Source organism: Oncorhynchus masou, chromosome 1, assembly GCF_036934945.1.
Source record: "Oncorhynchus masou masou isolate Uvic2021 chromosome 1, UVic_Omas_1.1, whole genome shotgun sequence".
NCBI classification, from domain to species: domain Eukaryota; kingdom Metazoa; phylum Chordata; class Actinopteri; order Salmoniformes; family Salmonidae; genus Oncorhynchus; species Oncorhynchus masou.
This window is the reverse complement of record NC_088212.1, coordinates 54,865,778-54,891,702: the sequence shown is the minus strand read 5'-3', so window position 1 is coordinate 54,891,702 and position 25,925 is coordinate 54,865,778. Positions and strand designations below refer to the sequence as shown.

The following is a 25,925-nucleotide window of genomic DNA, read 5'->3' as shown; positions in this document are numbered from 1 at the left end:
GTGTACTAGGATTCAATCTTGTATTGACGCTTTGCCTGTTTGATGGTTCGTCCAAGGACATAGCGGGATTTCTTATAAGTGTCCGGGTTAGAGTCCCTTCTCCTTGAAAGCGGCAGCTCTACCCTTTAGCTCAGTGCAGATGTTGCCTGTAATCCATGGCTTCTGGTTCGGGTATATACGTACGGTCACTGTGGGGATGATGTCATTGATGCACTTATTGATGAAGTGACTGATGTGGTGTACTCCTCAATGCCATCAAAAGAATCTTGCAACATATTCCAGTCTGTGCTATCAAAACAGTCCCGTAGCTTAGTATCGGTGTCATCTGACCACTTCCATATTGAGCGAGTCACTAGTACTTCCTGCTTTAGTTTTTGAGCCAATCAGTTGTGTTGTGGCAAGGTAGGGGTAGTATACAAAAAATAGCCCAATTTGGTAAAAGACCAAGTCCATATTATTGCAAGAAAAGCTCAAATCAGCAAATAGAAACGACAGTCCATCATTACTTTAAGACATGAAGGTCAGTCAATCCAGAAAATTTCAAGAACTTTGAAAGGTTCTTCAAGTCACAAAAACCATCAAGCGCTATGATGAAACTGGATCTCATGATGACCGCCACACCTGAGGATAAGTTCATTAGAGTTAACTGCACCTCAGATTGCAGCCCAAATAAATGCTTCACAGAGTTAAATTGCGATGGTTTGGGATGAATTGGACTGCAGAGCGGAGGAAAAGCAGCCAACAAGTGCTCAGCATATGTGGGAACTCCTTCAAGACTCTTGGAAAAGCATTCCCCATGAAGCTGGTTGAGAGAGTTAAGCTGTCATCAAGGCAAAATGTGGCTACTTTGAAAAATCTCAAATCTCAAATATATTTTCATTTGTTTAACACTTCTTTGCTTACTACATGATTCTATATGTGTTATGTCATTGTGTTGATGTCTTCACTATTATTCTACAATGTAGAAATTAGTAAAAATTAAGAAAAATCCTTGAATGAGTAGGTGCGTCCAAACTTTTGACTGGTACTGTTTAAAAATATATATATATATGTATATTTTCCTTTATTATTTTCCCCTAACCCTAACACCCCTTCCGTAATTGGAGTAGACTAATGGACAACAATACATAGGCTTCTACTTTTACGGACACAGTATATTTTACATTAGTTATCTTTTTTTGTTTTAGTCCCTCCCTCCAGCTACCCTCAACCCCTCCCATATATCTCTGAAGACCATCTATCTAATTACCATATTTTTGTTGCTGTGATGTTTCACAAAAGTTCTGAACCTTTCTATTTTCATAGTTTATACAGATTGTAAATTTAAGATAAGAGTGTTATTATATTATTGGTTGATTGACTATGACTTTTCAAATCAACCAGAAGTGATATTTGCAGAGTTAGCTTGAGATAAATGTTGCAATTCTTCAGCCATTCCTGGACCTGCAACCAAAAACAAGCATTTGGCCAGTACCAAAACAAGTGATATTATCACGTTTAGGAGAAGACCCAGACGCAGACAGTATCAAAGTAACAAAAGTTTATTACTAGAACAGGGGTCAGGCAAAACGACAGGTCAAGGGCAGGCATAGGTCAGTAATCCAGATCAGAGTGCATAAGGTACAGAACGACAGGCAGTCTCGGGGTCAGTGCAGGCAGAGGTCAATAATCCAGGGTGGTGTGACAAGGTACAGAACGGCATGCAGGGTCAGGGTAGGCAGAAATGGTCAAAACCTGGAAAACTAGAAAAAGACAAGAGCAAGGGGTAAACCGCTGTAGACTTGACAAACAAAACAAACTGACCACAGACAAACAGAGAACACAGGTATAAATATACTGGGGATAATGGGGAAGATGGACAACACCTGGAGGGGGGTGGAGGCAAGCACAAAGACAGGTGAAACAGATCAGGGTGTGACAGATATAATGATTCTGTCTCTTCACAACAAAATTTGCAGAGCTGGAATGGTTGTATATAACATTCTATTGGTTGCAAGAATTTTGTATAACAATAAAAAATGTAGAAACTAAGAACTGTTGAATCCAGCGTTGTTTTGTGTATCAGTTCATAAACCCTGTGTCATGGAATCGGTACATCGAAAATCTCTTCCCGACTATTTTGCAACCTGTATGGCGCAGCTGTATTTCTTTGGTCCTTAAATTAAACTGGTATACTTTTTTATTTATCACAATGTTCTTTGAACAATTTTGGTCTTTAATGCGGGGCTGACAGACAAGTTCCTTACCTTCTCCCCCTTCCACTTGTCTCAGTGGGTCAATCAGTTGGTTGTAATTTGGATAGAGCAGACATTTCCAGATATTTTTGCTAACTGCACATGTGACATAATTCCACCAGTCATGTTTATGATATAATTTACAAAGATTATACAGTTGTCTTTTTTTCATAAAAAAATGTTTTTATCAATTAGTATATTTGACTTCAGTCATAATATTTCTTGTAATATTTGTTCTGTCTTTCCTGGTGGATTAAAGTGCAATTGCAACCAGCTTTCTATGGCTCGTTTTAAAAATTGTCTTTTTTTCATAAAAAAATGTTTTTATCAATTAGTATATTTGACTTCAGTCATAATATTTCTTGTAATATTTGTTCTGTCTTTCCTGGTGGATTAAAGTGCAATTGCAACCAGCTTTCTATGGCTCATTTTAAAAATAGCGATATTTTGGGGATGATACATTTTTCAAATAACCGAAAGTGAGAGGTAGTAATCTGAATAAAGGGCAAAAGCCCATTCTTGAACATGGGGTAAGCCATTCTTACTAATCTGCTGGAGAACCAGTTTGGATTTAAATATAGCTTTTGTATGACTGAAGCCTTTAGTGAGAGGTCAAATGCTTTAATATTTAATCATTTCTGCCCTCCGAGTTCATAAAATAAAGTGGAAATAAAGTGGAATATTTTTTGCTCATATAATAAAGTAAAAAAAAAAAAGTCATTATGTGTAGGCAGGGCTATAAGTAAATAGGTAAACTGGGATATGAAAAACGAGTTAATCAGGGTGATCTTATCTATTTTTGCTAACTTTCTATTAAAATGTATTGTAGTGAGATTATTTCTTTATTTCAGGTTATGAATACTTCTCCAGTGTTTGCAGATCTGTTTTTTGACTAGGTATGAGTAAATTATATGGTGATGGTTTCCACTACACCTATCCCTCCAATGGACTGACCAGAGCTTCCTTCCGCTATATTGCTCACAGCTTTCTGGTTCGCCACAGATCTGCAAACACAGAAGAGATAGGTGCTAAGGAAAGGTTGGAGGCGAAGGTGTTTGGGACTGGCATATTCTGTCCATTTCAAGCTGATTGATTGGAATAAGTTGGACCAATGATATTGACCGAGTTTTCCGTAAAACTTGTTATATGGAAAACAGATAGACTACTTAGTGTAGGTTAAAGGGAAAGATGGCACTGTACTGTATAGTACAGCCTGAGGGAAGGAGAGAGATCATATAGAACAGTTGAAGTGAGCAAGTGTGTGAGGGATTAGGTAGCAGAAGGGGCAAGGTGCCATGTAGCTGAGCACATGGAGCAGATGGATATGAAAGAGAGGGTGGCCTATATTCTCTCTCTCTCTCTGTCTCATTCTCGGGCCTTCCATCTCTCTTTATTTCTCTGTATCTTTCTCTTTCTGTCTGTTTCTTTCTGTCTCAGTTTCTCCTCCCCTCTCTAACTTAGACAGGTTCATAAGAAACAGTCTCTCTCCGTCGTCAGTGTTGAACGCTACGACATGAGTGATTTGTTTTTCCTCCTTTTTAGCGTTCTTAAATGTTTTCCTTTTCACTTTTATCCCTGTCTTTGAGGTTCACAGATTAGTGCGCCAGTGAATGAAAAGAGTTGAGGCCTTGTAGCCTGCTGGAGTGGTGTCAGCGGGGGGGGGGGCATGTGTGTGTCAGGCCTAGTTCAGTGTCATCACAGTGTGCACATCCACATCACGTGCCACCTCTTTTACTAGGCCACAGTTGCATAACATATCCGAGTGTGTGTGTGTGTGTGAGAGACTAAGTGTGTGATTGTGTGCGTGAGTGCATGCAGGCATGCGTGCATGTCTGAGGGTGTGTGGTGAGCTGGAGAAAGAGTCTCATGACTGTTTTTGTGTGTGTATGCGTGTGTACAGTAAATTATATCTATAATGGTTCAATTCACTGCACTAAGTTGGAGCATCCAGTACTAACTCTGTAGAAAATTTGCTCAGATGATGTTGTGTGTGCTCTCTAGTGACACGGTCAAAGCAGACCCATTTATACACAGTAAACCATTCAGCTTCTGGGCTATTACATCTATGATGGAAGGTTGGAGCGAAAGCTTGGTCATTAAATCAAGCAAGTCAGAAGGTATCATTTCTACTTTCATTGCTGGATAATGTCTGCCCATGTGTTTGTCCAGGGTGTGTTCTGCTCTGTCACAGTAGGGTATTGACACCCTCATCCCTCTCCCACCTCGTCAGCATGATGGTATTGATTGTGATCACAAGTTCAACAGCAAGGTATTGTTCAGTTAGAAATTGATCAGTGTGTCAGATAAGGAAGCATCGACTTCTATAACTTTTATAAGTGCATTCATGGGGCATGTGCAGTTCATGGGCATGCACAGTATATGTGAAATAGACCAGACTGTGACTGAAATTACGAGATTTCTGTTCTGTGAAGTGAATTTTTTAAGTCCCATCTTCCCAAGCAGGTTATCACGTTGGAGTGAGTTGTCAGTTAAGAAGGACAGATGTTCTTTCTTCACTACATTTTGTCAGATTTTGTGTTCCACTTTTTCCCCCTTTTTGTGTGTGTTTTCGTGCGTGATAGAGGGTTTGTGTCTCCCCATGTGTTTTGTTGTTGTCTCATCTTTTCATGTGTCCTCTGTTTCACTCCATCTCTCACTCCGTCATGACGACTTCCTGTGGAAAAGCTGGTGCTGAAAAAACAAGCTGTAAGTTTTACCCATGGTGCAAAGTGCTACAGGTCCTGAGGGGGGACTGAGTGCTTTCACATTGGCCCAATTCCATTTGGGACAAATAACACCCTTGTGTTCTTCATTTCCCCTCCCTAACTTCCCTCAAGTTTATCCATATAGTACGAGGGAAAGAAGGGACAACCAACCCGGGCACCAAGGGCTGCTGTGTCTTCTGGTTTTGTCCAAACTTAGGAGTGTAATTACAGTATACAGTGGCAAGAAAAGGTATGTGAACCCTTTGAAAATGCATAATTGTTTGTGAGTTATTAGTTTAAACAGATTGTGTTTGTTTATTGTTGTGACTTAGATGAAGATCAGATCACATTTTATGACCAATTCATGCAGAAATCCAGGTAATTCCAAAAGGTTCACATACATTTTCTTGCCACTGTATTTAATGACTGCTACACATATATTAGTCGACGAATTAGCAGGCATTGCAGCCCTTCAGAGCCCGATCAGTATGGAACCAAAGAAGGAAGTTTAGAGGTGGAATTGAATGAGGGTGTTAATCTGATTGGAATGGAGCATAGTTGTGTTTGTTTTGGGGGGGAGGTGATGGGTTTGCCCTGTGTGTCCCTGCTCTCACACCATACGCCTCTTCATCCATCTCCCCATCGATCCATCACTCATCTCACCACTCCATCTGGTGCTGCACAAATCTCTGTGGTCTGTGGGGTGGCTGATATGTCCACTACACTACACTGTTCCTAAAAAAATCTATTTACATTAGATTGCAAACCAGATCTAGGTTCTCTCTTCTGTCCCTCTAGTGTTGTGTCAAGCCCACTGCATGTTTGTGTTAGGTATATATATTTTAGTGAGTCGAGGATACTGTGATGCTGAAGCCAGATGGTCAAATGGTATTCGTCTGGAATTAACTGCTGGATATGACAGTAATAATCACTACAGAATGATTCATCCCAGCTGTGCTGACCTCAAATACTGTATAATCCTCTTCCTCGATATGGTGCATTGTTGTTCTATGTACAATTCAACTAACAAAAGACGTGTGTGTGTTTTTCCTGGTTATCTGCGTTCTCTTAAACAGAGTCTGTCACTGTTACTGTTTTGTTAGACTTCAGTGCGGCTTTTGAAATTATCGATCATAGTCTGCTGCTAGAAAAATGTATGTGTTATGCCTTTACACCCCCTGCTATAGGTCAGGTGCCACAAAGAGGGATTACAATTGGCTCAGAACAGGGCAGCACAGCTGACCCTTAAATGTGTACAGAGAGCTAACATTAATAATATGCATGTCAATCTCTCATGGCTCAAAGTGGATGATAGATTGACTTCATCACTACTTGTTTTTGTGTTGACAAGCTGAATGCACCGAGCTGTTTGTTTAAACTACCAGCATGCAGCTCGGACACCCATGCATACCCCACAAGACATTCCACCAGAGGTCTCTTCATAGTCCCCAAGTCCAGAACAGACATTGTGAGGCCCATAATTCTACATAGAGCCATTAATGCATGGAACTCTATTCCACATCAGGTAAAACATGCGAGCAGTATAATCAGATTTAATAAACAGATAAAAATACACATTATGGAACAGAGGGTACTGTGAAGAGACATACACACAGGTACAGACACACGCATACGCACACAAACGCTAGCACACGCACTCTACACACACGTACATTGTAATATTGTTGTATGGTGGAATTATACATTTTGTATTGTAGATATGTAGTGGTGTAATAATGTTATATGATGTAGTGTTTTATCCTTTGTTAATATGTTTTGACCCCAGGAAGAGTAGCTGCTGTCTTGACAGCAGCTAATGGGGATCCCCTAATAAATACAAATACTGTATTGTGAACCTTAGAGGGAATGCCAGCTGAAATATGCAATGGTGAAAATCACATGTGATATATGGTTATTTCAATTTAAATGAATTTCCCAGTCAAATACTGTTCACTGTTTAAATGTTGAATGCCACATCCAAATGACAAAGTGTTTGTACCAATGATGTATATAAATCCTGAATTGAGGATGCTAAGTATTGGCCATTAAAAGGCTTTGAAGTCACCCATATTGGCACTCCGCAGGAGCTGTCTTCCATAGGAATGAAAAGGACAAAATTGCATGTAAATATAATTTTTGTTGTTGTACTGTGGACAGTAACATTAGCAGTCTCAAAAAAGTAGATTTTAAGGATTTGAAAAAAATAAAAATAAATTACTATGTTTAGCTCACATAATACAATTTAAAAGTATGTATTAATGTGTCTAATATAATAAATGCGGCCAAAATTAATGTAGTTATTAATAAAGGCATTTCTATAGCTTCCAAAATAAATATAAGGAGTGCCACGATGTAGGCACGGTGGCTTCAACACAGCACCCCTACAGTTATCTAATGTACAATGCATTCGAAAAGTATTCAGAACCCTTGACTTTTTCCACATTTTGTTACGTTACAGCCTTATTCAAAAATGTATTACATTTTAAAAATGCCAAATCAATCTACACATAATACTGCTTAAAGACGAAATGAAAACGGGTCTTTAGAAATTTCTACCGTTCAAAAGCTTGGGGTCACTTAGAAATGTCGTTGTTTTTATAGGAAAGTGGCATTTTTGTCCATTAAAATAACATCAAATTGATCAGAAATACAGTGTAGACATTGTTAATGTTGTAAATGACTATTGTAGCTGGAAAAGGCAGATTGTTTTAATGGAATATCTACATAGGAGTACAGAGACCCATTATCAGCAACCATTACTCCTGTGTTCCAATTGCATGTTGTGTTAGCTAATCCAAGTTGATGACTTTAAAAGGCTAATTGATAATTAGAAAACCCTTTGCAATGATGTTAGCACAACTGAAAACTGTTGTTCTGATTAAAGAAGCAATAAAACTGGTCTTCTTTAGTATCTGGAGCATCAGCATTTGTGGGTTCGATTACAGGCTCAAAATGGCCAGAAACAAAGAACTTTCTTATGAAACTCATCAGTCTATTCTTGTTCTCAGAAATGAAGTCTATTCCATGCGAGAAATTGCCAAGAAACTGAAGATCTCGTACTACTCCCTTCACAGTACAGCGCAAACTGGCTCTAACCAGAATAGAAAAAGGAGTGGGAGGCCCCGGTGCACAACTGAGCAAGAGGACAAGTACATTAGAGTGTTTAGTTTGAGAAACAGACGCCTCACAAGTCCTCAACTGTCAGCTTCATTTAATAGTACCAGCAAAACACCTGTCTCAACGTCAACAGTGAAGAGGCGACTCCGGGATGCTGACCTTCGAGCCAGCCAGCTAACGTTAGCTAGTTAAACAAAAATGAACATTGTGCCAACTCATGACGTTACTACGCCTTGCATGAATCTGCTGGTAGTGGTATCAAACAAATCAAATCAAATTTATTTATATAGCCCTTCGTACATCAGCTGATATCTCAAAGTGCTGTACAGAAACCCAGCCTAAAACCCCAAACAGCAAGCAATGCAGGTGTAGAAGCATGGTGGTTAGGAAAAACTCCCTAGAAAGGCCAAAACCTAGGAAGAAACCTAGAGAGGAACCAGGCTATGTGGGGTGGCCAGTCCTCTTCTGGCTGTGCCGGGTAGAGATTATAACAGAACATGGCCAAGATGTTCAAATGTTCATAAATGACCAGCATGGTCAAATAATAATAAGGCAGAACAGTTGAAACTGGAGCAGCAGCACGGCTAGGTGGACTGGGGACAGCAAGGAGTCATCATGTCAGGTAGTCCTGGGGCATGGTCCTAGGGCTCAGGTCCTCCGAGAGAGAGAAAGAAAGAGAATTAGAGAGAGCATATGTGGGGTGGCCAGTCCTCTTCCGGCTGTGCCGGGTGGAGATTATAACAGAACATGGCCAAGATGTTCAAATGTTCATAAATGACCAGCATGGTCGAATAATAATAAGGTTGCAAGTTGACAACTTGCAGACTTGTTTTCGAGTTGCTGTGCTGTGCGTTTTGTTGCCAACCTATCAAACCAACCAGGTTCAATGTTAGCTAGCTAAGGTGGGGGAGTGGCAATCTTTACCAAGGATCACCTTCAGTGCTTGGTTGTCTCCATCAAGACTGTCCCCTAACATTTTGATTTGCTGGTTTTAAGCATTAAACCAAGCATTCGTTGACTGGTGCTGGGTGTTATTGTCCTCCATCAGCACCAGCCTATACCCTACCTGCCCTAATTACTCTCTTGGCCCCTTACCCTAAGTCTGAATTTGTCCTGCTAGTCGACCTGGCCTCTGTAAATTGGTATAGAATCAGCTTGATCCCCTGTGTTGAAGATGCTTGGACCTTCATTTTTGATATTTTCGGTGTTATTAACAAACACGCCCCCATAAAGAAAATTAGAATTTAAAAACAGGTTCAGTAGAGTTACTCCACCTCAAGGCCAGCATCCTGGAGTCGCCACTTCGCTGTTGATGTTGAAACTGGTGTTTTGCTGGTACTATTTAATGAAGATGCCAGTTGAGGACTTGTGAGGCGTCTGTTTCTCAAATCTAGACACTAATGTACTTGTACTCTTGCTCAGTTATGCACCGGGGCCTCCCACTCCTCTTTCTATTCTGGTTAGAGCCAGTTTGCGCTGTTCTAAATCAAATCAAATCAAATTTTATTTGTCACATACACATGGTTAGCAGATGTTAATGCGAGTGTAGCAAAATGCTTGTGCTTCTAGTTCCGACAATGCAGTAATAACCAACAAGTAATCTAACTAACAATTCCTAATCTACTGTCTTATACACAGTGTAAGGGGATAAAGAATATGTACATAAGGATATATGAATGAGTGATGGTACAGAGCAGCATAGGCAAGATACAGTAGATGGTATCGAGTACAGTATATACATTTGAGATGAGTATGTAAACAAAGTGGCATAGTTAAAGTGGCTAGTGATACATGTATTACATAAGGATGCAGTCGATGATATAGAGTACAGTATATAGGTATGCATATGAGATGAATAATGTAGGGTAAGTAACATTATATAAGGTAGCATTGTTTAAAGTGGCTAGTGATATATTTACAACATTTCCCATCAATTCCCATTATTAAAGTGGCTGGAGTTGAGTCACTGTCAGTGTGTAGGCAGCAGCCACTCAATGTTAGTGGTGGCTGTTTAACAGTCTGATGGCCTTGAGATAGAAGCTGTTTTTCAGTCTCTCGGTCCCAGCTTTGATGCACCTGTACTGACCTCGCCTTCTGGATGATAGCAGGGTGAACAGGCAGTGGCTCGGGTGGTAGATGTCCTTGATGTTCTTTATGGCCTTCCTGTAACATCGGGTGGTGTAGGTGTCCTGGAGGGCAGGTAGTTTGCCCCCGATGATGCGTTGTGCAGACCTCACTACCCTCTGGAGAGCCTTACGGTTGAGGGCGGAGCAGTTGCCGTACCAGGTGGTGATACAGCCCGCCAGGATGCTCTCGATTGTGCCTCTGTAGAAGTTTGTGAGTGCTTTTGGTGACAAGCCGAATTTCTTCAGCCTCCTGAGGTTGAAGAGGCGCTGCTGCGCCTTCTTCACGATGCTGTCTGTGTGAGTGGACCAATTCAGTTTGTCTGTGATGTGTATGCCGAGGAACTTAAAACTTGCTACTCTCTCCACTACTGTTCCATCGATGTGGATAGGGGTGTTCCCTCTGCTGTTTCCTGAAGTCCACAATCATCTCCTTAGTTTTGTTGACGTTGAGTGTGAGGTTATTTTCCTGACACCACACTCCGAGGGCCCTCACCTCCTCCCTGTAGGCCGTCTCGTCGTTGTTGGTAATCAAGCCTACCACTGTTGTGTCGTCCGCAAACTTGATGATTGAGTTGGAGGCGTGCGTGGCCACGCAGTCGTGGGTGAACAGGGAGTACAGGAGAGGGCTCAGAACGCACCCTTGTGGGGCCCCAGTGTTGAGGATCAGCGGGGAGGAGATGTTGTTACCTACCCTCACCACCTGGGGGAGGCCCGTCAGGAAGTCCAGTACCCAGTTGCACAGGGCGGTGTCGAGACCCAGGGTCTTGAGCTTGATGACGAGCTTGGAGGGTACTATGGTGTTGAATGCCGAGCTGTAGTCGATGAACAGCATTCTCACATAGGTATTCCTCTTGTCCAGATGGGTTAGGGCAGTGTGCAGTGTGGTTGAGATTGCATCGTCTGTGGACCTATTTGAGCGGTAAGCAAATTGGAGTGGGTCTAGGGAGTCAGGTAGGGTGGAGGTGATATGGTCCTTGACTAGTCTCTCAAAGCACTTCATGATGACAGAAGTGAGTGCTACGGGCGGTAGTCGTTTAGCTCAGTTACCTTAGCTTTCTTGGGAACAGGAACGATGGTGGCCCTCTTGAAGCATGTGGGAACAGCAGACTGGTATAGGGATTGATTGAATATGTCCGTAAACACACCAGCCAGCTGGTCTGCGCATGCTCTGAGGGCGCGGCTGGGGATGCCGTCTGGGCCTGCAGCCTTGCGAGGGTTAACACGTTTAAATGTTTTACTCACCTCGGCTGCAGTGAAGGAGAGACCGCATTTTTCCGTTGCAGGCAGTGTCAGTGGCACTGTATTGTCCTCAAAGCGGGCAAAAAAGTTATTTAGTCTGCCTGGGAGCAAGACATCCTGGTCCGTGACTGGGCTGGATTTCTTCCTGTAGTCCGTGATTGACTGTAGACCCTGCCACATGCCTCTTGTGTCTGAGCCGTTGAATTGGGATTATACTTTGTCTCTGTACTGACGCTTAGCTTGTTTGATAGCCTTACGGAGGGAATAGCTGCATTGTTTGTATTCAGTCATGTTACCAGACACCTTGCCCTGATTGAAAGCAGTGTTCTGTTCAAGTGCTGATGCTCCAGATACTAAACTAGTCAAAGAAGGCAAGTTTTATTGCTTCTTTAATCAGAAAAACAGTTTTCAGCTGTGCTAACATAATTGCAAAAGGGTTTTCTAACGATCAATTATCCTTTTAAAAACATAACCTTGGGTTAGCTAACACAACATGCCATTGGAACACAGGATTGATAGTTGTTGATAATGGGCCTCTGTACATCTATGTAGATATTCCATTCAAAAATCAGCCGTTTCCTGCTACAATAGTCATTTACAACATTACCAATGTCTACACTGTATTTCTGATCAATTTGATGTTATTTTAATGGACCAAAAATGTGCTATTCTTTCAAAAACTAGGACATTTCTAAGTGACCCAAACTTTTAAACGGTAGTGTATAGATATATATATATAAAATACCTTATTTAATAAGTATTCAGACCCTTTGCCGTGAGACTCGAAATTGAGCGCAGGTGCATCCTGTTTCCATTGTTCATCCTTGAGCTCTTCTTTGCCTACACCCATTTAGCATCGTTTATACCCTCTTAAGCTTTAGCCACATCCATCTTGTTTCACTCTCGGGGGCGTTCAGAGCGCACACTTGATGCTCTGGCAGATGATTTGTTTACCTCTGGATAACATGAAAACAGCCTAACCAGCTCTGCTGGCAGCAATTTCATTGCGCTTTTTTTTGCCGATGTTTACTAACACCGGCCATATTCAACGGGTGTTGTGCGTTCATAAATTAATCAGTTATTCTGAAATCTGGCATACTCAGCTAGACAACAATACACTTTAGCGTAAAACATGTAGCTAGCTAGCTAGGTAACAATGAACCTAGCAATGGACCTAAGTAAACAATGTGTAAGGTCATACACGTCACATAACGTTAGCTAGCAAGCTGGCCAGCTAATGTTAGCTAGTTAAACAACAATGAACATTGTGCCAACTCATGATGTTACTATGTGGCGGCAGGGTAGCCTAGTGGTTAGAGCGTTGGACTAGTAACCGGAAGGTTGCAAGGTACAAATCTGTCGTTCTGCCCCTGAACAGGCAGTTAACCCACTGTTCCTAGACCGTCATTGAAAATAAGAATTTGTTCTTAACTGACTTGCCTAGTTAAATAAAGGTTAAGTAAAAAAACTACACTTTGCATGAATCTGCTGGCAGTGTTAGCTAGCCAACCACATTCAATGTTAGCTAGCTAACATTAGGCTCTAACTAACAAAGCAAATGGCTCTGAGGTAAGAATAATAACATCATACATGTAACGTTAGTTAACGAGCCAACCAGCCAGCTAGCTAACATTATATTCTAACTAGCCAAGCAAACAGCTCTGGGATACGAATAATAACATCAGTTAGCTAGCTAACAGAACAATTTAGCTTGAAATGAAACTACTTCCTGTCAAAATTAGAAACGTGCAATATCTGAAAATGTAGCTAGCATGATGGCCGCATCTCCTTGTCATGGATGCCATGCCACAGCTGCATGTGAGCTCACATTTTCAACATGTTTTTACAAAAAGATAGATTTGGAGTTAGATAAACTTGGATTTTTCAGCAGGGACATAAACAGGATGCTACCCTCCACAGCATAACATTCACTACAGATCAAAACTCCAATCCTACAAGCTAATTTTGGACAAAATGACCTGCAAGGATTGATACACCATCCAACCTGGCACTGAGACAGACCAGACAGACCATATACAACTTCAATTAGCACGTGTAAAGTGAGAGGTGTCGAAGACTTTGAGCCCAACCAATGGCAGGCTACCCCACCTAAATCCAGAGGCCTTGATGCCCACTCCTGCTGTTCAGGGACCATCCACTGGCGTTTTCACCAAGAAATCTGCTTCCAGAAATAAAAGCTTCTCCCTAGTGGGTATGACACCTACTCCCATTGCCTGCTACACTGCTGCTTGGATTCCACCTGGTGATCTGTACATCGTCTGCCCTGGTCATCTCCCCTGTCTGGTACAGGTACCCCCACCACACTCCCCCCTCTCTCCTGAGTTTTTGCTCACCTCAAGCACACAGGCACTGTTGGGGCGAGTGACTCCGAACTTACAATGGCTAGCCCCAAGTCGTTATAATTTTTTTCTTGTGCATTTTGCTATTTGCCTCATGACTCCTGCATGCTTTGTTGACTATGAACTTTCTTGTTTACCCAACCGTGGGACAGACTATGTTTGTTCCCACACTCGGGATTCTGACAATCTTTTGGTTACACTGACTATTGGCCTCCCATCCTTTTCTAACCCCCTCTCGCTGGCTTTGTATTCGTTACCTGATGACATTGCTGTATAATATGATCTTGTTGACATCTAATGCACATTCAACTGTCATAAATCATCACTGCAGAGCTCTCCCTGTCCTCTGCCGTGCCTTGATTGTATTAATGTTGATGATATCTGGAAATGTGCATGTCCCCCCTGGCCCATCTGCTGTTGCTAGCCCCAATTCTGACTTGTGTTCTGATATCTATTTCACTGATTTCTGCTCTCGTAAAAGCCTGGGTTTTCTGCACATTAACACTAGAAGCTTATTACCTGCAATGGATCAATTGGGTTCACAGCTCCAATCCAGATTGGTCATTACTGAGACATGGTTAAGAAAGAGTGTTTTGAATACTGATGTTAACCTTTCTGGTTTAAACCTTTTTCGGTAAGACAGATCTTCCGAAGGTGGTGGAGTGGCAATCTTTACCAAGGATCACCTTCAGTGCTCGGTTGTCTCAACAAATTCTGTCCCCAAACAATTAGATTTTCTGTTTTTAACCTCTTGAGTGTAGGGGGCAGTATTTTGATGTTTGGATGAAAACCTTACCCAAATGAAACTGCCTATTTCTCAGGCCCAAAGCAATGGGACTCCCTAAATCTTTCTCAGATTATTACCAATCCCACAAGGTATGACCCCAAGGCTAGACACCTGATGTTGCCCTCACAAATAATCCTGATAGTTATCAGTCTAGTGTTTTCTGTAATGACCTTAGTGATCACTGTTTTACAGCCTGTGTTCATAATAGCTGCTCAGTGAAATGACCTGTCCTGATTTGTCATAGAGGTTTACTAAAACACTTTAATGACAAAGCCTTACTTCATGATCTGGCCTCTGTAAATTAGTATAGAATCAGCTTGATCCCCTGTGTCGAAGACGCTTGGACCTTCTTTTTTATATTTTCAATGATATTGTTATTAACAAACACACCCCCTCCCCCACATAAATAAAATTTGAATTTAGAAACAGGTTCAACTGAGTTACTCCACCTCAAGAATTCCATTTGGCTAAAGGCTTGGCACACGCATACTCAGGCTGACTGGCTCTTGTTCGGGCAAATGAGAAATAAGTGCACTCAGGCTATCCGGAAGGCCGAAGTGATTTACTTTAAGGAGCAGTTCTCTGTGAGTCTAACCTCAAGAAGTTCTGGAAAACGGTTGAAGACCTGAAGAATAAACCTTCCTCCTCACAGCTGCCCATGTCCTTTAAAGTTGATGATGTGGTTGTTATTGACAAGAAGTACATGGCTGAGCTTTTAAATCACCACTTCATTAAGTCAGGATTCCTGTTTGTCTCAGCCATGACTCCTTGCCCATCCAACATTTCCTCATCTCCCACCCCTTCTAATGCGACTAGCCCCGATGCTCCTGTCTCTTTTTCCCCTGCCCCGCTACAAAGTTTCTCCCTGCAGTAGGTCACTGACTCCGAGGTGCTAAAGGAGCTCCTTAAACCTGACCCCTAAAAAATATCTGGGTCAGATGGTTTAGACCCTTTCTTCTTTAAGGTTGCTGCCCCTATAATCACCAAGCCTATCTCTGAACTTTTTAACCTGTCTCTCCTCTCTGAGGAGGTTCTCATTGCTTGGTGGGCAGCCACGGTTTGTCCTTTATTTAAAGGGGTAGATCAAGCTGATCCTAACTGTTATAGATTTGACATGGGTCCTGAGATCCCCAAAAAGTTCTACAGCTGCAACATCGAGAGCATTCTGACTGGTCGCATCACTGCCGGGTAATTGCTCGGCCTCCGACCGAAAGGCACTGCAGACGGCCCAGTACATCATTGGGGCTAAGCTGCCTGCCATTCAGACCTCTACACCAGGCGGTGTCAGAGGAAGGCCCTAAAAATTGTCAAAGACCCCATCCACCCCAGTCATAGACTGTTCTCTCTACTACTCTCTATCTACATGTACATACTACCTCAATCAGCCTGACTAACCGGTGTCTGTATATAGCCTCGCTACTTTTATAGCCTCACCACTGTTTTTCGCTGTCTTTTTACTGTTGTTTTTATTTATTTACTTACCTATTGTTCACCTAATATCTTTTTTTGTACCATTGGTTAGAGCCTGTAAGTAAGCATTTCACTGTAATGTCTACACCTGTTGTATTCGGTTCACATGACAAATAAACTTTGATTTGATTTATAGGCCTATTTCTATTTTGCCTTGTTTATCAAAAGTGTTGGAAAAACTTGCCAATAATCAACTGACTGGATTTCTTGATGTCTATAGTATACTCTTTGGTATGCGATCTGGTTTCCGCTCAGGTTATGGATGTCTCTGCAAACTTAAAGGTCCTTAATGATGTCACCATTGCCCTTGATTCTAAGCAATGTTGTGCTGCTATTTTTATTGACTTGGCCAAAGCTTTTGATACGGAAGACCATTCCATTCTTGTGAGCCGGCTAAAGAGTATTGGTGTCTCTGAGGGGTCTTTGGCCTGGATTGCTAACCACCTCTTTCAAAGAGTGCAGTGTATAAAGTCAGAAAATCTGCTGTCTCAGTCACTGACTGTCACCAAGGGTGTACCCCAGGGCTCGATCCTAGGACCCACGCTCTTCTCAATTTACATCAACAACATAGCTCAGGCAGTAGGAAGCTCTCTCAATCATTTATATGCAGATGATACAGCCTTCTACTCAGTTGGCCCCTCCTGGGATTTTGTGTTGAACGCTCTACAACAACAAAACATTTGGTGTCCAACAAGATTTCTCTGCCCTTAACCTTGCTCTGAACACCTCCAAAACAAAGGTTATGTGGTTTGGTAAAAAGAATGCCCCTCGCCCCACAGGTGTGATTACTACCTCTAAGGGTTTAGAGCTTGAGGTAGTCACCTCATACAAATACTTGGGAGTATGGCTAGACGGTACACTGTCCTCTCAGCACATATCAAAGCTGCAGGCTAAAGTTAAATCTAGACTTGGTTTCCTCTATCGTAATCACTCCTCTTTCACCCCAGCTGCCAAACTCGCCATGATTCAGATGACCATCCTAACCATGCTATATTACGGAATAAATCATTTATAGAGCGGCTAAATGTTCTTTACCATTCGGCCATCTGATTTGCCACCAATGCTCCTTATAGGACACTGCACTCTATACTCTTCTGTAAACTGGTCATCTCTGTATACACGTTGCAAGACCCACTGGTTGATGCTTATTTATAAAAACCCTCTTAGGGATCACTCCCCCTATCTGAGATATCTACTGCAGCCCTCATCCTCCACATACAACACCCTTTCTGACAGTCACATTCTGTTAAAGGTCCCCAAAGCACACACCTCCCTGGGTCGCTAGTATTTTCAGTTCACTGCAGTTAGCGACTGGTACGAGCTGCAACAAACACTCAAACTGGACAGTTTTATCTCAATCTCTTCATTCAAAAACTTAATCATGGACACTTACTGACTGTTGTGGCTGCTTTGCGTGATGTATTGTTGTCTCTACCTTCTTGCCCTTTGTGCTGTTGTCTGTGCCCAATAATGTTTGTACCCTGTTTTGTGCTTCTACCATGTTGTGATGCTGCCATGTTTTATTGCAACCATGTTGTTGTCATGTTGTGTTGCTACCATACTGTGTTGTCATATGTTGCTGCCTTAGGTCTCTCTTTATGTACTGTTGTGTTGTCTCTCTTGTCGGGATCTGTGTTTTGTCCTATATTTGTATTTATTTTATTTTTAATCCCTGCCCCCGTCCCCACAGGAGGCCTTTTGCCTTTTGGTAGGCCATCATTATAAATAAGAATATGTTTTTAACTGACTTGCCTAGTTAAATAAAGGTTAAATAAAAATAAAATAAAAATGGTTGCCCTTAGTATGAAGATGTAATCCGGAGATCTCTTTAGCTATCATACTCTAATTCCACTGATTTCAAAGCTCGATCCTCCAGAAAATGGAGATCAATATTTATGCAGCTCCACTATACAATACATAAAAAAGACGCGTTCGACAGGATTACCAACACAGACTGACCAGGAGAGCAGGGGAGCAGCGGGGTGACCAAGAACCAAATGGTCACTCTGAAAGAGCTCCAGAGTTTCTCTGTGGAGATGGGAGAACCTTCCAGAAGGACAACCATCTCTGCAGCACTCCACCAATCAGGCCTGGTATAGTGGCCAGGTGGAAGCCACTCCTCAGTAAAATGCACATGACAGCCCGCTTGGAGTTTGCTAAAAGGCACCTAATTGACTCTCAGACCATGACAAACAAGATTCTCTGGTCTGATGAAACCAAGATTGAACTCTTTGGCCTATATGCCAAGTGTCACATCTGGAGGAAACCTGGCACCATACCTACGGTGAAGCATGGTGGTGGCAGCCTCATGCTGTGAGGATGTTTTCAGTGGCAAGGACTGGGAGACTAGTCAGGATCGAGGGAAAGATGAACGAAGCAAAGTACAGAGAGATCCTTGATGAAAACCTTTCTCCAGAGCACTTAGTACCTTACACTGGGGTGAAGGTTCACCTTCCAACAGGACAACAACCCTAAGCACACAGCCAAGACAACACAGGATTGGATTTGCGACAAGTCTCTGAATGTCCTTGAGTAGCCTAGGCAGAGCCCGGACTTGAACCCGATCGAACATTTCCAGGGAGACCTGAAAATAGCTGTGCAGTGACGCTCCCCATCCAACCTGACAAAGCTTGAGAGGATCTGCAGAGAAGAATGGGAGAAACTCCCCAAATACAGGTGTGCCAAGCTTGTAGCATCATACCCAAGAAGACTCAAGGCTATAATCACTGCCAAAGGTGCTGAATACTTATGTAGATGTACTGTTTTTGCTTTGTCATTATGGTGTATTGTGTGAAAGATTGAAGAGGGGGGAGGGAAACAATTTAGTCCATATTAGAATAAGGCTGTAACGTAACAAAATGTGGCAAAAGTCAAGGGGTTTGAATACTTTCCGAATGCACTGTAACTAGCTATCAAGAAGCCATTTCAGGCTTTCGATCAAGTTAGAGTAGCTAGCTTGTCTGTCTTAGCTGGCATGCCTGCTGACAAGGTTGATAGACTTTAGAAAAGCAAGCAATTACTAAAAGTACTGAATAAGACCCACATTCCTTATCAGTATGCTTAAATATGCAGACAAATAAACATATTTTTTTACACAAAATTAAGTATAATGATTATGCCTCTAGATTGCAGGGGGAAAAAGCATTTTCAGGTGTTTGAAAAATGCTAAATATGGATAAGCCTACTTGTTAAATAGTAGACTGTAAAATACCAGTGACGTAAAGGTTTAGGTAAAAATCCACTTACAACACTGCACCCTAGTGGCTCTTTCAAGTATTTCAGTAGAATTCTGTGCTTAGATCAGTAAGATACTGAATGTTCATGAACTTCGTGTTTATTTAGAAAGCTCTAGGTGAACCCCACTTCCACACCAAGCCTCAGCAGGTTTACCACACGTCAAGGTCAGCGAACACTAGCCAGGTCTGAACACACACACACACAACCACACACGTATGCTGTAGTGGGGGGATGTGAGTCACATGTGGAGGGGGAGAAGTCTGCTTCTTGGCGGAGGTTTCTATCTGGCCAAGTTTCTCTGGGTTGCCATGGTCTTCTTTGGTTGCTATGTTCTGATCATTATGGTCTGGACTCGTTTGTACAGCCACTCTATACCATAGTTCATCACTGTGCCATACATATGTTAGGTTCTCATGATCTCTCTTTTCTCCCTCTCTATGTTCTCTTTCTCTCTCTCTCTTCAGCTCTCCAGCCACAGGAAGCCAGCGGAACTCCAGCGTGTCTTTCAGCCTGCCCCCCTCCTCCTGCACCCCTCCTTCCAGCCTGCCCCCTCACCTCTGCAGCCCCCCGGACACCTCGTCCCTCTCCTCGCCCCCCTGCCCCTCTTCTTTAACCCACTCTTCCTCACACAGCCTTAGCGACCTTTTCAGCCTGCCCACCCTGCCCATGGAGAGTGTGAGAGGCATCGGCAGCATGGGCGGTAGCCTTGGTGAAGGATCCTCGTGCGGTGGCTCGCGCTCCCCCTCGCCGCTCACCCTAATGCAGGCCATAGCCACCTCGGGCAAGCCCTTTGCCTCCAAGCCCGTGGAGCTGTGGAGCAAGCTGGACGTGGCCGACTGGCTGGACAGCCTGAATCTGTCGGAGCATAAAGACGCCTTCCTGGACAACGAGATCGAGGGCGCCCACCTACCTTCGCTACAGAAAGAAGATCTGATTGACCTGGGGGTGACGCGGGTGGGCCACCGCATGAACATCGAGAGGGCCCTCAAAATGCTGCAGGACAGATAAAGCCAGGGGGTGTGGATTTATCTGGAACACTCTCTCTCCTACCTGTTTTCCTTCTCAGTCTTGGAAAGTCTTGGACGATTTAGGAATCGGCCTCTGACTATTCCCTTCCTGCCTCGCCTCTGTGGCATGTTTGTGTTTGATCACTCCCATTCTGCTTCCCGAGTATCAGGGGATGTCGGAATCCTGGAGGAACTGCTGGGCATAGCCTGGAGAAAGGTGGCGTTCCCGAATCCAAAATGGAGAAAGAGTGGAAAAAATCCTGCATCTTTTTAGGGATGCTCACAATACAAAAGACCACACTTTGGAATACTCTTGAAACGTAGCCCTCAAACACTTTGAAATACTGATAGAAATCAGTATTGGAATACTCAATCCTTTTTCAAGCTCCCCCAGCGCGGGTGTTTGAAACCAGCTGAGCTGGTTGGCACTCCTTTTCTATCTTTGCTAGAGTTTCTTCAGAGAATATTTCTTCACTAGAGTAAAACCGTGGGTTATGTTTATGAATGCATCTGACGTTGTAGAGACATTTGAAAAACAGACATTTGAAAAACATTAGAAATGAGAACCTTTGCAGAAATGTTTAGCTGAATCCTAAACCATATCATTTGCTACACACACACACACACACACACACACACACACACACACACACACACACACACACACACACACACACACACACACACACACACACACACACACACACACACACACACACACACACACACACACACACACACACACACACGGCCTTCTCCTGAGGGGGAGAAACATGATGATGTGTTAGTCACTCTAATGCATGGCTGGAGGGGCTCCACTGTAGCAGGCACCACTGTCCCCTTCACATCCCTGTTCACTGTGTATGGTATGTGTATTTGCATTTTGTCAGAGACATGTTTGTGATGTACGTGTGTGTGTGTGCGCATGCTGTGGGAGGTTTGTTAAATGTGTTGTAGAAAGACATGAGTGAGAGTGCAAGGCCTAGATTCTGTCAGCCTATTCAAGGTGTATATTGCATCTCACATTCCAGTGTTTGAACTTGTAAACAGGGCTCCATGGGATTTATCTTAATGCAACTCCGTGCAGCCAATGGCAATGTCCGTTTTAGGTATAATGCTGGGAGCCGCTTGTGGATTTGACAGCTCTAACACAGTTCCACCTCCGACACCGCAAAAAGAACAGCTACGCGGGTGTTGGATGGCATGAATCTGATAGAATCTAGCCCTAAGTGTTGGCATCATGTGTGTTGTCATCGTCTTCCACACACTTGACAGCGACCCCGACAGGAGTGGGATGCAACCTCCCTACACCCTACCGCCCAACCGCCCAATCTCCCTTCAGGCCTATAACAGAAATAATCCACCTATCACAACAATTTGGGGAAACACAATTTTCTGCCACAATATCGCCATCTCTCCTCTTTGTTCAGCCATCTTTAATCATTTCTAGTTATTAAGTGATTCCTTTCGCAAATCAAACATTGTTTTTATATATCAGTACCAGTGTGTGCTGTTGTGGTATAGGTAAGGGCTGTATTTTCTTTGGTTGACATAATGATTCTCGGCGAGAATTTGAAGACGCCCACTTTGAAAGGATGAGAGCAAAACGGACGTTACTTTGTGGTCTCTGTTAACGTAGGACACTGTGGTTGACTGTGTGCTTGTTTTTAGACAGCTCACCTACAGTATACTGTGTAGTGCAGGGGCGAAGAATAATAGGAATAATAGGAATTCACTCAAAACTCAAAAATGTGTGTTCCTGAGTGGCGCAGCGGTCTAAGGCACTCCATCTGAATCCAGGCTGCATCACATCCGGCTGTGATTGGGAGTCCCATAGGGCGGCGCACAATTGTCCCAGCCTCGTCCGGGTTAGGCTGGGGTAGGCCGTCATTGTAAATAAGAATTTGTTCTTAAATGACTTGCCTAGTTAAATAAGGTTACATTAAAAAAATATATATAATAATAATAATAAATCTACTACCCAGACATTCACACAATCACCGAAGAGGATTAAAAAAAAAAAACGTTTACAAAGTTTGTGTATAATCAGTGCTTGCATCGCCGATGAATCACAAAACGTAATTATTGACAAGAAGAGGTGTTAATCCTATCTGGTGTTTCCAGAGGGAAGAAAATAGGTGTGACACAGCAGCACTGACCGAGCAGGCTTTAAATGATGCATTTGGTCCCTGTTAATTTGAGAATGAGAGGGAGAGTCCTCAGTAACACTTTACTTAAGCATGCAGGTATAACCATTCTTTAAGGCTTGCTTATAAAACGTTATAACGTATTATTACTACAGGCTTCAAGTAAAGTGTTACTGAGTCATTTTCTCAACACCAGTGATAAGCTCTCACACCAATGAGCAGGTAGAACAAGCTTATCTTCTAATCAGAAATCCCATCTGACAGCCAATCAATTGTCTCCATCCCTTTTCTTGAAACACCATTACTTCAATGTTAATATGAGAACTGCTGATACGTGAGTACCCAAGTGTTGGGTGGCATTGGTTTTACGTAAATTGAATATATTTGTTGCTTTGAATGTGTATAAAGGAATGATTTAAAGAAAAGAGTACATCTATAGAATAATGATATGTATAATATTTCTAAAAGGTTTAGAGAGAGAGTTTCTATGAAAGAATATGACCATTGCATCCACCCTCAGAACTTATTTCCTTGTCACTTTATCCCTGTTTTGTGTTTGGATATTGCCTCGAATAGCTCATTATTCTCTACATAGTGCCCCATTTCTGGCCTTTCTGCCTCTGAACTAGATTATAACTACCCCATAATGCACTGCAAAGAGAAGTGTGGAAGCCATGTATTCTACTGTACCCAGATCACCTATATATTATAACATATCACTAAAACGTGAACAGTATGTGTGATCATTTGATACATTATCCATGATTCTATCAGTTCACAGGGATGTTCTATGAACATAACCATGATTGTTTGGATTGTCTGCAATTTAGGGTCTCCTGTTGGACCAAACAAAAAGCTCCCTTGGTGAGATTCCTTTCTCTCACTCCCTGTCCCTGTGTGCAACTGTATGATGGTGAAGGGAAGACAAAGGGATGATTTTTTTTAAAAAAAAGAAGAAAAAAAATGAATACCAGGCTGACAGAAAGAGAGGACCTGCAGGAGTTAACGCTGCTATAATCCATTCATTATTTTAAAAGAAACAACAAAAGAGTGACATAGAAAAGAAGCACAGTATTTTTTATGATTATATAGAATTATATGGAATTTTCTAAAAGACATTTGTAGAAAAATGTTCAACTCTGAAGTGTGGTTTGCCAAAAATCATTTTTTTAAATATATATATATATATATATTATATATAAATATTAATTAATAGAAATTAATATTATCAGATTTATGAGGAAACTAAGAAGCAATATTTTTACTGAATGGATCTCCTTGGATGTGGTTTTTCCCAGTCTTAAGATGAGCTATCATGATATATCATCACCTGTTGATGTTATGAACACTGATAGCTGGAGTGGACAGAAGATATTTGTCCAATCAAAATGTATTTTATATACTATCCTCTGGCCATCACCTGCCTATCTTCAATATTGTAATTTTTGACAATTTCAATCACTTAGTCTGTGTATAATGTGTGTATAAATGACTGAAACGCTTTAAATGTATACATAAGCTCACAGTTCACTGGATCGAAAACTGTCCCGATGACACTTTTATGCTCAACTTACATAGACATGTACAAAAAAAGACTAGTTGTGACTGTTGACTTCATGGAGAAAAAAAAACATATCACTAAGCTAATTTATTTGCAGAATTATAGAACTGAATAGTCGTATTAAGATGCTATACAAACCATCACTGTGTGACTATAAGGCTATGCTACATAAGGACTGGCATGGCTCACTATCATCACTACCATCACAACACAGTCCTTCACTTACCCATCGGCAACTATTTTGATACTTTTGTTATTTTCTCTTATGGTTGAATTTTTTTATTTTATTTTTTATTCTACATAATTACAAAGACGTTTCCGGCTCTTTTGTGTATATTTGTGTTCATGTTCCATATGTTGTAATTCTGCATACTTAGAGTCGACTATCTAATTATCAAAATGAAAAAGAAAGAGAAGTTCCTTGTAACTACACTCTTCCTTCCCCCCAAATCCTCAATACTTCTTGTATGGCAACCAAACAAAAGTTACTGTAAGAAATAAATATAACATTGCACTATGGTTGTATTGATTTAATTCCTGATGTGCCGAATTTTGTGTTTCAAGCGTCTTGCTTCTTTAGATCCCTCTCGAAAGACCATGAAAAAGAGTGCCACCTCCCAAATCAACAACCAGTTATCCCAGTCATAACACCACTGTAATGGGGGTCACGCTGCCACTGACAGTATACTGTAGCCTCTTCACGAGCACTTACTACTACACGTGAACACCCTCTCACTACAAATGAACACCCTGTCAACAACTGCCTTAGCCAGCTAAGCCACCGAAAAAAACAGCAATTTGATAGCACAGGAGGTGGCATTGCAAGTGAGGTTAACCAATTCAACTCAGTTGCTCTTGTTGGCAGTTGATGTTACTCTTCAGTAACACAGACCCCAAAGCAAATCAGGGGGAGAAAAATAGGTTTATTCAAAGAGGACAAATCATAGATGTTATGCTGGGAGTTAGATATTCATTCTCCCCTGTCCTCGGTGATTCTCTCCACAGAACAAAGGGACAGGATGTAGTTTTATAACCCAACCCTAACCTGTGGTTGACTAATTAGAATTCATTGCAATTCAACTTGGCCAATATTCAAATAACAAGTATCCTATTTCATGCTCAATAAACAATTTGGACCAATGAGAACTTGCCTTGTAGCTATGAGACGAGCGCTGCCCGAACGGGAATGGGAGCCACCTGCGGCTCCCGCAGCGCGCCGACACTGGCCTCGGGGACGACCCGGGGGGCGAGGCACAGGGCGATCCGGGATGGAGGCGATGGAACTCCCTCAGCATAGATAGATCAATATGTCCCCCACTGGGACCCAGCACCTCTCCTCCGGCCCATACCCCTCCCAGTCCACAAGGTACTGCAGGCCCCTCACCCGGCATCTCGAGACCAGAATGGCCCGTATCATGTAAGACCCCTCGATGTCCAGAGGGGGCGGAGGGACCTCCGGAACCTCACCTTCGTGCAGGGGACCAGCTACCACCGGCCTGAGGAGAGACATATGAAACGAGGGGTTAATACAATAATACGAAGGAAGTAATAATCTATAACACACCTCGTTTATTCTCCTCGGGACTTTAAATGGCCCCACACACTGCGGATCCAGCTTCCGGCAGGGCAGGCGGAGGGGCAGGTTTCGGGGCGAGAGCCAGACCTTGTCCCCCAGTGCGAACACGGGGGCCTCACTGCGGTGACTGTCAGCACTCCTCTTCTGCAGTCCACTCGCCTGATGTAATGACCCCTGGACGGCCCTCCAGGTCTCCTTAGAGCGCTGCACCCACTCCTCCACCGCAGGATCCTCGGTCTGGCTCTCATGCCATGGTGCCAGGACCGGCTGGTACCCCAACACGCACTGAAACGGTGACATGTTGGTAGAGGAGTGGCTTAGTGAATTCTGGGCCATTTCAGCCCAGGGGGTGTATCTCG

At 42.5% G+C, this 25,925-nt stretch overlaps 1 protein-coding gene across 1 annotated transcript in view; it reads left to right on the top strand.

The window, feature by feature from the left end:
• The window catches only part of LOC135546432 (SH3 and multiple ankyrin repeat domains protein 2-like), a 66,993-nt gene extending 42,486 nt beyond the window's left edge, over positions 1 to 24,507 (top strand). The window contains exon 8 of the mRNA XM_064974856.1: positions 19,740 to 24,507. Within this exon, the coding sequence (XP_064830928.1) occupies positions 19,740 to 20,283 (544 nt within the window). The 3' untranslated portion in view covers positions 20,284 to 24,507. The remainder of the gene's footprint in view (positions 1 to 19,739) is intronic.
• The last annotated feature ends 1,418 nt before the right edge of the window (positions 24,508 to 25,925 follow it).